At 37.5% G+C, this 12,888-nt stretch overlaps 1 protein-coding gene across 1 annotated transcript in view; it reads right to left on the reverse strand.

Annotated features, from left to right (window-relative positions):
• Positions 1-11,280, reverse strand: part of SLC35A1 (solute carrier family 35 member A1) — a 39,809-nt gene extending 28,529 nt beyond the window's left edge. The window contains exons 1-2 of the mRNA XM_074310331.1: positions 11,142-11,280; positions 2,914-3,091 (exon numbers count right to left, since the gene is read on the reverse strand). Coding sequence (XP_074166432.1) covers positions 2,914-3,091; positions 11,142-11,157 — 194 coding nt within the window. The 5' untranslated portion in view covers positions 11,158-11,280. The remainder of the gene's footprint in view (positions 1-2,913; positions 3,092-11,141) is intronic.
• Between the last annotated feature and the right edge of the window lie 1,608 nt (positions 11,281-12,888).

Raw genomic sequence — 12,888 nt, forward strand, 5'->3', positions numbered from 1 at the left:
TTTGTCAACTTGGTATTTAAGGTACTCCACTGTCCTACTTCAAACTATCTGTTCAATTTTCTTTCACACTATTCCCTTTCATGCACTCCATAGTCCAAGCAAACCAGAACTAGCTATTCCCTAATTTCACCTTTCATTCTTTCTTTGCATACATGCAAGTCCATGAATTCCCACAGGTTGTCCCCCATTGCCTAGAGTTCACTTCTGTTTTATGAAATCCATACATTCCTTCAAAGATCAGATAAAATTTTGCCTCCTCCAAGAAGTCTATCTGATTTGTACCCAGCTAAAAGTGCTATCTCCCCTCCTCAACTTTTCCAATATTATTCTGTCTCCATTTTTCTTATATCACTTTATATTCTGCCTTATATCATATGATGCTTTCTCTGTACTTAAGTCTCATCCCCATCTGCTACCATCACTATGCCATAAGCTCATTAAGCTATAATACTATATCTCAAATAGTTGGTTTTGTTTATAGTCATTTTACAATTGTATCCAACTTTTCGCAACCTAATTTGGAGTTTCACTGGCAAAGATACTAGAGTAGTTTGACATTTCCATCTCCAGCTCATTTAACAGATGAGGACACTGAGGCAAATAGAGTTAAGTGATCTCCCCATGGTCACATAGCTAGTAACTGAGAATAAATTTGAATTCAAGATGAATCTTCCTGACTCTAGGCCTAATACTATCCACTATGCTACCTAGCTGCCCTTACAAGAAGAAAGCACTTAAAAAACAAACAAACAAACAAACAAAAAACCTTAACTGCATGTTGATTAGTAAATTATATATTGGATTACTTAGACTAAATTCAGGGCTTCTTTCTTCACTTTAAATAACTTATAAAGTTGGCTCATTTGAAAGTATATCAACTCTTTTGGATACTCTTTACTAAATCATAGTTCTATTTTGTGAAATAATACTATTATTTCCATGTCACTGTTTCTAATAAACATCCGATTCTATTTGAACTTTAATCTCACAAAAGAATTTAACAATGAAAGCCACTATGAAAATGGACAATTCTGAAACATGTGGAAATACTTCTTAAAAGTATTTCTAAAATAATAGAAACACTGTCCAAATTTTCACTTACATTTTGAAGAAACGTCACTGGGCTTGTTTAATGTGAAGCAAACCACTTGGATTGTTTGATTGGATAAACAATACATTTAGTTGTTTGATTCTTTCTAGGGGAAAAAAAACCCTAAAATTTAACTCATTCCTTATAAACTTTATATAAAGGGCTACATAACTGACATCAAAGTTTCCTATTAAATCAGAAAGCAAGCAAAACTGAAACAATATAAATAAAAATTTTTCCATTAAGATATTTCTATTTCCATTTGAAATAGACCACTCTCTGACATTTTTGATATTCGTTTTTATTATTATTATGATAACTTTTTATTAACAGTACATATGCATGGATAATTTTTTACAACATTAATGTTTCCTTTGCACTCACTTCTGTTCCGAATTTTCCCTTCCCTCCTTCCATCCCCTCCCTTAGGGGATGGGCAGGCAGTCTTAAACATGTTAAATATGTTAAAGTATATCTTAGATACAATATATGTGTGTAGAACCAAACAGTTCTCTTGTTGTAAAGGAAGAATTAGATTCAGAAGGTAAAAATAACCTGGGAAGAAAACAAGAATGCAAACAGTTCACACTCATTTCCCACTATCTGACATTTAATCTGACAGCTACTCTCTTTAGATTTCTCATTAAATGTTTGGAGGCCAAATATATATAAAAGGAATTAAGAATTAAACCTGTATACAAATCTATAAAGAACTACTTGATTTTTTTCTTATGAACTAGTAGAAATCTCAAGGCATTGAGAAGTAAAATTTACTTTATTTAGAAGAAAAAAAAGATCTAGCTTCACTATCAGGTTCTTTTGATTATTTTTCTTTTTTCTCTAATTCATGCTTTCAGAGAACACTGATTTTGCTCTTGAAGTAAATGACAAAAACATGTTAATAAAAGGTAAGTATGGTCTAAAGGATATAATCCTCAGAAAAGCTATTCCAAACTTTTTCCCACTCTCTTCAAATTCCCATCCCATCAAAATCAACCCATCAATCTCAGGAGATGAGCATGTCTCCTACTTCACTGATGATTTAGGCCATTCATCCTGAGTCTGAGGAGATCCATCCTATCTCTACCTCTGGCCCTACATTCATTTTCCAATCTCTCTCTCTCTCTCTCTCTCTCTCTCTCTCTCTCTCTCAAATCTCAGGAGGAAAAAACAAAACAAAACTGTTTATACTAGTTTTCAAGATTGATTTTTTTCTACTTGTACTCTCAAGTTCATCCCACCTACCCTTACTCCTACACTTGGTTCACTCAATTATTTTCCCTCTATACTGTTAATCTTTCTCTCATTATTGGTTCTTTGCATGCCTTCAAATATGGATAGGTTTTTCCTATCTTCAAAAAACCTTCTTGTGTTTCTAATGCTGCATCCCCTAACTATCAATCTTTCTTCTTCACTTCCAAAGTGATCTACATTTGCTTACTTCCATTTCTTCTTTAGTCATTACTAATGTACTTTCATTCACACTAATGAACATTAAGCTAAATTATTGAATTTGTTTAGCTGGCTAATTCTTGAGTATAAAGGTTCTGTAGCCTAACCTATAGAAAGGTAAAAAACAGTACCACAGTGCTACATCACTCCTATGAAGGGTGATATTTTTAAATCCTCACAAAACAGGGAATCCAGTTAAATTTCATTAAATTTACCTTATTTGACCTTCCATACCTTTATTAGATCAAGCCCAGTAATGATATCTCTCAAAAATAAAAATTACTAACTATGGTTATGCAGGTATTAAAGACAGAATATCTAAACATGTAGGAAAATTTAATTCCAATATATTGCAAAATATTTATACTCACTTAGCTAAAATTCCAACACTTAACAATAACTTTATAACCTCTGAGATGCACACAGCTGTAGTTGAAAAGTAGAGTTCTTTGTCTGTTGTCCTTGTGTATCTTAAAGCTATGATGTAAGCTGCAGCCACCAGGGTCATCACTGTCAAGCAGTACAACTTGAATAGCAAACTGACATTTTCTGAAAAAATATTCAACAAAAATATAATTTAATGAATAATGTTATAAACAACAACTTTTAAGAATTACATTAAGAATGACATTTAAAATAGTTGGTTTAATTCAAAGGAGTATTTTTCCATTACTTGTACTAAAGATACTACTTGTACTAAAAATACTGTCAATTTGAAATATTTATAAAGCTTAGTTCTAGAAAATATCACCAATTTCAAGATTTAAAAATCCTTCATCCTCTGGACACTACACTTTGCATTAAAAATTGCTGAAGCTGAATATTGAAGCCTTGTATAAAACAGAAATGAAGAACTTTTACAATCACAAATTTGTCAAAGAAAAGGGAGCAGCATGAAAGCAGGTGAAATGGCCAAGAATTCTAAAAAAGGAAGATGGCTCCAGGAGACTGGAAGGAGTCCAAAAACAAAAGTCAATTATACTATGAGGAAGAGAAGACAGTATCTAAAAATATTAGGAGAATATAACATAAAAGAGATAAACAAAATATGGAAAAGGGCACATGCCCAAAAAATATAAGGAAAAAAACTGCAGAGCTATTTTAAAAGGAAGGGGGAGAGTCAAAGAAGGAAAAATTCAATGAGTTGAGGCTTGTGGGAAAAAAAATGGTAACAATTAGGAAGGAAAGGGCTTAGAAAGGTTTACTGTGGAGAAAGAGGGAGGGGGAGGGGAACAGGAAGATGAAAAGGAAGGGGAAAAAGGAGAGAGGGGATGGAGAGAGCAGAAAAAAGGCAAGAGAGAGGGAGGAAGACAGATTCAGAGACTGATTTTGGAAATTATAAACTGGTAAACTCGTTGCCTTACAAAATTCTAGAATGAATGATAAGAGCCAGTGTAGACTCATTAAAATCCAAGTCAGCTCTTCTAACTACCTTTCTTCTAATCTCATATTTTTTCAAGAGGGCTACTAGATTGGGAGAACAGGGAAATGCTATAAATGCAGCATATAACAGGATTTCAATAAGACATAACATAGTTATTCATGATAGCCATATGGACAAAAGTAGTGTAAACTGTGCAACAAAGTAGAGTTAGATGGATTTGTAGATGAACTCTACCCAATAAATATTCAATGATAAATCAATAAAAGTGTAGAGAGTCTTTAATAATAACATTTAAATGCATCTATGACTTAATTCATGTGGATACTCCCTCCAATAGACAGATCATAATCTACTTTTACATCCTAAGCAACACTTGTCCAAGACTTCTCACAAATGTTTTATAGAGAGGAAACCCAAAATGCTGGAAATTTTCCTACCCAGTTATCTCATGCTCTTGCTACATTACTTGCCTTCTTCATTCATACACCTCTCTGATACAACTTATCCTATGCATATACCCCCATCATGTGACTCTCAATTGTTTTTTCATAATGATTATCGTAATAACTGGCATTAATGTAGCACCTAAGGAAATTATATTTCACTAGGGTCAAACAACCCCTAGTATCAGTCTCAATCTTTAAATGAGAAAAATACAACTCAAGAGACATTAAGTGATATGGCATGGTGGTAAAACTAGTGGGTGTCAAAAGGGGAATCCAAGGTTGATCCCTTCTAACTCCAAGTACAATAATGATTCTTCAAAAAGTCATTCTATGACTATATATACACACTATAACATGAAAATAGGATCATTAAAAGCTCTATGCAATTTTTTAAAGGCAATCCAATGTGTTTTCCTAATCAATTAATGATATAGTTCATTGTCTACTGTGTCTGTTCAAAACACATGTCCTAGTGGACCTGTCATATGGGGTTGCCTGTCCACCTTGATATCATAGCCTGAAAAATAACCATTTTTCACTAAGTTTTCCTTGGATGCACAATTAGGCTGGAACTCTAAAAATTATGAACCTCAAACATTAAAAAGCAAACTAGTGCAGTGAAAAGATAACTGGATTTGAGTGAGAGGACCAGGGTTGAATCTCATCTCTATTTTATGATCTTGGGCAAACCACTTAACGTTTCTGAACCCTAGTTTTCTCAATTATTAAAGTACTGATTACATCTGTATATGAAATATAAAACTGACTGATGTTATGGTTATTTAGGAGGTTCTATAATTAATACAGGAGTATTTCTTCATTAAAAATCTAAGGGCCTTTTTTATCCTTCCTGACTTCTCTGAAGTTTGAGCCTATTGATCACCCTTTTTACACTCTTGAGTTTCTGTGACATTACTCTATCCTGATTCTTCTACCTATATCACTGCTCCTTCTGAGTCTTCTTTGCTGTATCTTCATCTAAAACAATGCCTTTAATCACGAATATTTTCCATGGCTCTGTCATGGACCTACTTTTGTTCTCTCTATATATTATTTTCTTTCACCTCACCAGCTCCCATGAATTCAATTATCTCTATACAGATTCTCCATTTACTTATCTAGCCCTTACTAACTTTTCTCTGACTTCCAGTCTCACATGTCCAAATGCCTGTTAGAAACCAGTTAAATCCAGTTAAAACTGGATGCCTCAGACACCATACATTCAATATGTCTAAAACTAAATTCACTGTCTTTCTTCAAAAAAATCTTTCCCCTCTTTTGAATTCCTCTATTACTGTCTAGGTTACCACACTATCCTCTCTGTCCCTTAGGCTTACAACCCCAGGTGTCACCCTGGATTTTTCACTCTCACACATCACATATCTAATCTATTGTCAAGTTCTGTCAATTTTATCTTTGTAATAGCTCTCATATATACTTTCTCCTTCCCTTTGAAACTGCCACCATGCTGGTGGAAACTCTAATCCATTCATATATAAACTATTACAACAGACTGTTAGTTGGTCTCCCTGCCTCAGGTTTTTCCCCACTACAATCCATCCTCCACTAAGCTATCAAAATAATCTTCTAAAGTGCCCCTCTAATCATGTCACCTTCCTAGTCAATAAACTCCAGTGACTCCCTATTACCTCCAGGATCAAATGCAAAAATCATCTGCTCACCGTTCAAAGCCATATATAATCTGGACTCTCCTGCCTTTCCAATCTTTTTATAAATTGCTCCCAAGTAGTACACAATCCAAAGACACTGGCTTTCTTGATGTTTTTCAACACATTACTCCTTGCAACTCTGAACACTTTCACTAGCTGTCTCCCCTGTCCAAAATTCTCTTACTTCTCATCTCCACCTCCTGGCTTCCTTCAAGTTCTAACTAAAAATTTCATCTTCTAGAAGAAGCTCTTCTGGATCCCTCTTCATGCTGGTGCCTTCCCTCTTCTATTATCTCCAATTTATCCTGAATATGTCTTTTTTTATACACAATTGTTTGAATATTGTGAGATCCCTGAAAGTAGAGACTATTTTTTTTTTTTAATTTTCCCCAGTCTTCAGTACAATAGAGACCATTCTCACTTTAAATAAGTGAACTGTTCAACCTAAGTAATTATTAATCTGAATTTGCCTGCTTAGGTGAGGAAAAAAGGGAGGGAGGCTGCCAAAAAGGAGGAAGCTGGAACACCATTCAAAGATGTGTAAGATTAGGGACAGAGAAGCAAGAGCAGGAAGAGTTGAGCCAGAGTCAAGGATCTGGGAAAGTTGGGGGTGAGGGGATGAAGGGGAAACACATGGGAGCCAGGGGCAGTGACATGGAACTTAAGCACCAAAGACAGACATGAGGAGACTAGACACACAGGCAGGTGGGTAGGTAGAGAGAGGTAAAGATCTCATCTCTTAGTACTGGAGGTCTCAAGCCAAGTCTTATCTGGAAAGGAGGTAACTCTGAGCATCCATCCTTTTGCTTTCACTTGGAGAGGTTTAGTAAGGCTTTTTAAAAGGCTTTTTGGGTTTGTTTGTTTGTTTGTTTTTTGCTGGGATGATAGGAAGCCCAGGAGTGCAAGACCTAGTAGCAAGGAAGGGAAGAGAGAGACAGAGACAGAGACAGAGAGGGTAAGAGGGGAAAGGGAGGGAGAGAGCAGGCCAATGAGCAAGCACATTAGTGTACAGTAAATAGAGGGTTTGGGTTTTTTTTGAAATGTGAATTTCTTTCAGAATTCTATATCTAAAGTCAAATGTGTATAATGCAAATATGTAAAGCAAACACTGTACTTGATATATGATAGGCACTAAATAAATGTTTGTAGACTGACTATATGATAGATCTCATGTATGGAGATGATGACTTTGTTATTAAAATATTTTTACAATAGTATTTCAATAAAATTTGTAACATTGAAGTCTTATGCAATTTATTTTATTTTAAAACATTATTCTTTAAATTCACACACATACATATAGAGTTGGGAAAGCATATAATTAATCAGTACAATATATAGCTTAACGGGAAAACAAATCAAAAACAAAAAAAACAAACCCAAAAAACCCCTTCCCTTTAAAGATAAACCAAAGAACAGTATTTCTCACACATGTATTATGCTTCATTTTGTAAAGCATTTTATAGATGCACTCTTCAGTTACTCCTAAATACCTAATTGCATTGAAATTAGAAAGGAAATTCTTCAATGAAACTGAAGTTGGCTGAAGTACTAACAAAGTACCTTATGTTCTGGTACTAAGAAAGTGACCTTTCAATAAAACTATTGAAATGAAAAAATAAAATAAAAATATTATTCTGAGAAAGGGTCCATAGGCTTCACTATCCTGCTACCCCCCTCTCCCCCCCAAAAAAGTTAATACCCTTTAATCTACAGAAAAAAACCTTTTGCTTTTGGATTTTGGGATTGATAACATCTGTGCACTTGATATTAATAATCAGAGGATTATAACTCACTGTTATTCAAGGAATCTTACTTGTTTTCAATCAATAACCAAGCATTTAACACATGCACAGAAGAAATCTTATTAGGTATCACATCATCAAAAAGAGGTAGGTATATTCCAAAAACAGGATAATATATACACAGCCCAAATGTTATAATAGAATCCATAACATATTAAAAGATCTCCAGAAGACCTCCAGCACATCAGGTGGGCCCTTTATAGAGAGAGCTTCAAATTCTTCCTAATCTCTCAATAATTTAATCTATTAAAATACCCAAATCATCCTCTCCACTGTACTTCAGTCACACATAGGGATAGTCACATCCACCATTACTCATAAATGTTCTACTTCCTTAACCAAAAACTAAATCGTTCTCTTCTGTATAATGAAGGAATTGAACTAGATGGCCACCAAGCTCCCTGTCAGTTCTGAACCTATGTTGCTTTAACTATAGCTTCCTCTCATTCTATCTCTCCCTAGGCTTCATACCTTCCAAACTATTTATTTACTCAATCTTGAGATATGCAAAAACCACTGTTTTCTCAGTACTTTTTCCTCCTCTGACTTTGTAGTCTTCCTTTCCAAAATTTTATTTAATAATTAAACAATTCAGCTCTATATTGCTATCTATCCTAAAATCCCTGATCACCACTTATTTTACAGATGCACTCTTCAGTTACTCCTAAATACCTAATTCATTAAAGAATTTCCTTTCTAATTTCAATGCAAACTGAATTGGCTAAAGTAAAACATATGAAACCTGTACTTCTAGATGACCTCAACCTACCTCTTTTATTCCTATTTATATGAAGTTGAACAGAATTTAAGTCACACAATCAGAATAACTGGATAAAACCATAAATGCATATTATCCAGCTTCATCTGGATTTTTTCTTAGGAAATATTTTAGGAAAATAATTCTTGAATTTCCTCCAAATGGATTTCTAATCTTAATCCCCAAAGATGGCACCAAATCTTCTCTTCTCTCTTCAGTTTCCTATATTTCCCTCTCTCCTTTCTTTCTCAGATGAGAACTATATTTTATTGTCTGTCCATTGTCATCTCTTCCTCCTCTTTCCTCAGTATTTGGAATTCTCTTCTCTCTAACCACAATCTTCACCTGGCAATCATCCATTTCCACAACATCAACTATCACTTCTATGCTAATCCATTCATTCATTCAACAAGTACTTATAAAATGTCTACTACATACAATATCTATATATGATATACAAATGTCTACTATATACAAGGTAGTCTAAGTACTAGAAATAAAAAGACAAAACAAATGTCAGTACAGTAATTACATTTCATGGGGGAGGGGGAGATACACTGCTTTAACAGCTAAATATATACAATATATTTTGAGGAGAGAGCATAACAAATAACTCCCAAATCTAAATCTCCAGACCTGACTTCTGTCCTCAGGCTGTGGATTTACATTTTCAACTGCCTACTACATGGCCCACTAACTCTTTAAACTCTTCATCTTTCTTCCCCCTCTACCCCTTTCACTATTAACACTGGATCATAATTCTTCCAGTGTCTCCCATTTATAATCTAATAATGATCTCTGATTTCTCCCTAATTACATATATCTATTAATCCAGTCAGTTAAGTCTAATCAATCCTATTTATATAATACTCCAATGAATCCCCTTTTGTTATTCCCATTACTGTTAGCCTACAAGCTCATACTACCACTCAGCTACTGTTAAGGCACTTAACTTCCAGATCTCTCTGACACGGAACAAATACAATTAATAGAACAATCTTTCTAATGCACCAATATGATCACATCACTCCACTGTTCAAGGTCTTAAAAGTGGCTTTCAATGAATCAAACAGCTAAATGCCGAGCAAACTGAAGTCCTCAGACACTCAGGGCAAATCACTTAACCCTATTTGCCTCAGTTTTCCCATCTACAAAATGAGCTAAAGAAAGAAAAGGCAAACCACTCCGGAATCTTTACCAAGAAAACTCCAAACGGAGTCACAAAGAGTTGGACACGACTAACAAACCTTTTTGCCTGACATCCTAGTCCCTCCATGACTGAGTTCCAAAACCTACCTCCCTCCACTAAGATTCCAGACTATTCCCTATCACCTATGTATGCTATAGTTCAGCTGATACGTATTAGTCAAACAACACTCGTGCTTTACCGTTCCAACACCTGTGCTCAGTGGTGATAATTGGACTCTGCTTCCACTCTATTTCTCTCTAATGGCCTTCTACCCTTTCAAGCTCCAAGCACTAATCAATAGGCATCTCTTCTCTCAAGAAACCCCCCAACCGCAGTGATTTTTTTCTCCTTTAATTTCACAGCACTCTGCCCTTTTTATTCCTGTCTCATACTAACTCATAATACTATTTGTGTGTATGCCTATATATGTATGCCTATATATGTATGTATCTACACATATATGTTTATATATGTACACACACACATACCCCTTGGGGCCCGATGAGGACCTTTATGTGGCCCACCGAGTGATGGCAAATGGGCTGAGGGGCGGAGACAGAGTGTGAGCTTTTACTATAGTCCGGCCCTCCCACAGTCTGAGGGACAGTGAACTGGCCCCTATTTAAAAAGTTTGAGGACCACTGTTTTATTACTTGTCTACTCCAGGCCTAGCACAGCTCGGTGCACATAGTAGGCGCCTTGTTAAATGTTATCACCTTTATAATAAAACATTACAATGTAAATAATTTACACAGCTGACGTAATTGAAATGTTTCCCAATTCTCACATTTTAAAAATGCACTTCAAAATTGGTCTTATTTGCAGTTGGGGGAGAGGGGGACGAGAGAAGTGTGGTGAAACTGCATACTTTAAATAACACATCTTTGTGCAGAACCAGAAAAACAGATAGCAGGAAAGGGGGATAGGAGGCCTTTGGCCCCAACCACCCTCTCCCGGCCCACTGGCTCGGGAGGTGGGAATGGGAGTCCCCAACTCGGCTGAACTCAATAGCAAGCGTATGCAGGGTTCCCGGCAGCGCCTGCTACACCCCAGATACACTGCCCCGGGAGCCGACAGTCCCGCCAGGGCTGCCCCACGGGATGGAGATACACTGCCCCGGCTCCCCCCCTTTCTCCGACCCGGGGACCGGGCGCGACAGGAGAGGCCGTTGACTCCCCGCGCTCGAGGACGCTCCTCGCTATTCCCGCGGGCTGAGACAAGTTCCAAGGAGGCCGTGCACCGTCACCCCACCGACGCCCGGGTGACAGCCTCAACGCGCCGCGGGTCAGGCCCGAGGCCGCAGGAGTCTCTCCCTGCCCCCCGCCCGCGCCCCCGCGGAGAGTCTCACCTCTCGGAGCTGCCATCGCTACCAAGCAACCCCAGACCGACTGACGTTAGTTTATCCACTCTCAGCTCGGTACCGGCTCTGCGCAATGCATTGTGGGACTAATCCCGAAGACCATAGAGAGCAAGTGCGGCGGCCTAGAGCGGCTGTCTCACTGCCGCGGGGCAGAGTCTCACTTGGACTACGGGAAAACTCGATTGTGCCCAGTTCGTGATCCGACCTCCACCGTTTAATTTTCGTGCCGAAATGCCTTCGTTGGTGGATGTTGTAATGAAAACTACAATTCCCAGAAGGCTTAGAGGCTCTTTGAAAAGGGTAACCGAAGAATTACTTTCTAGCAATTGTAGTTCCCCACTGCCAAGAATCAGCCGGTGACTCATCTCATCGAGAAGAAGCAATTCTTATAAACTCCGAATTTATTACTTAAAAAGTGAACTGCAAATGCCTCATCCAATTACACTTTCCTAATCACGTGCTCCCGTGGCGGTCTATGCTGAGTGAATCGAAGTTGCTGATCCTAGCATGCATATAAAAACAAAGAGCGTGAGCCAGGCCCTCGTCCGTATCGTTCTTCCGCATGCATCCCCGGCGCCGAGCACCTTGCACGCAGGAGGCCCTTAAAGAAATTTTGAGTGTTTCACTGAGTTCTCGAAAGCTGGCTACACTAGGAAGTAAAAGCTGGCGGGTGAAATTGTTAGAATCCTCAGTTCAGAGGTTTACATTGTATCCAGACCGGGCGGGAACCGGTGACCTCACTCTTCTCGGGTTTATTTGTTCCTAGCTAGGTATAACAAAAAGTAACGGAAGGAGTGCGAGAGCCGGGGAGACTAAATTCGAATTCATTAATAACGGGGGACTGAATTTTTAAAGTCACATTAATACTTAAAAACTTTTGTTTTTAAATTTTTGTTGGTGAGGGGAGAATCCACACCCATGAAATCGGAGGTCCTTAATTTAATTTTTTTTGCCTCTAATTCTCTACCATTAATAGTTAGAATCCTTGGGTGAGCCCTTTTATGATATTTAAGAACCTTACTTCACTCCCAACTTAGGTACACATGGCAACTCCCTGTGCCAACACCCACAGAGCCGTCAAACGTAGACCAACCTTTATTTACATAGATTACCTAGCACTGGGTCCCACAGGTAGTTTAAATGTCAGGCTAGCAATTCCTAGTTCAAAATACACATATGGCACATTCACACTGACCATTCTCTCTGCTAAAAGGTACACTTATGAGAAGAGGTTACAGACAATAGGCACCAGGAGTAATAAATATGAAAAATATTTGGGAGAAAATATATAGTTAGCAAAGAAAGAGGTTTTACCAATTAACACTGGAAAAGACAAATTTCTCATTGAACTCACAATTAGTTAGACCCCCTTACCCAAATTGACTACTCAGAGGCATCTTAAGGTACAATCAGAAAGCATTTATTTGCAAAGAGAGGTCCAAGCACATCAACTGAGCAGCCTAGCTTGTATGGGGCTTTACTGGATGAACTGAAAAGTAACCACTGACCAATGGTCGTCAATGCTGTCTACTTCCTGAAGTCCTGACCTCTTTTGTCCTAAACCCTCTGAGAATAGGGACCACATGATTTCCTGAAGATTAGGCCTAAGGGCCTCCAGCTTCTGAGAAATCTTCACTTGGCCCCATTCAGTCCTTCCTCTTCATTTCATCTCTTTGGAGATTTCTCACGCCAATCCTTTTATTTTTTTTTCCTCTAGGACATCCTTATTACTTAG

This window comes from Sminthopsis crassicaudata, chromosome 4 (assembly GCF_048593235.1).
Source record: "Sminthopsis crassicaudata isolate SCR6 chromosome 4, ASM4859323v1, whole genome shotgun sequence".
NCBI classification, from domain to species: Eukaryota; Metazoa; Chordata; class Mammalia; order Dasyuromorphia; family Dasyuridae; genus Sminthopsis; species Sminthopsis crassicaudata.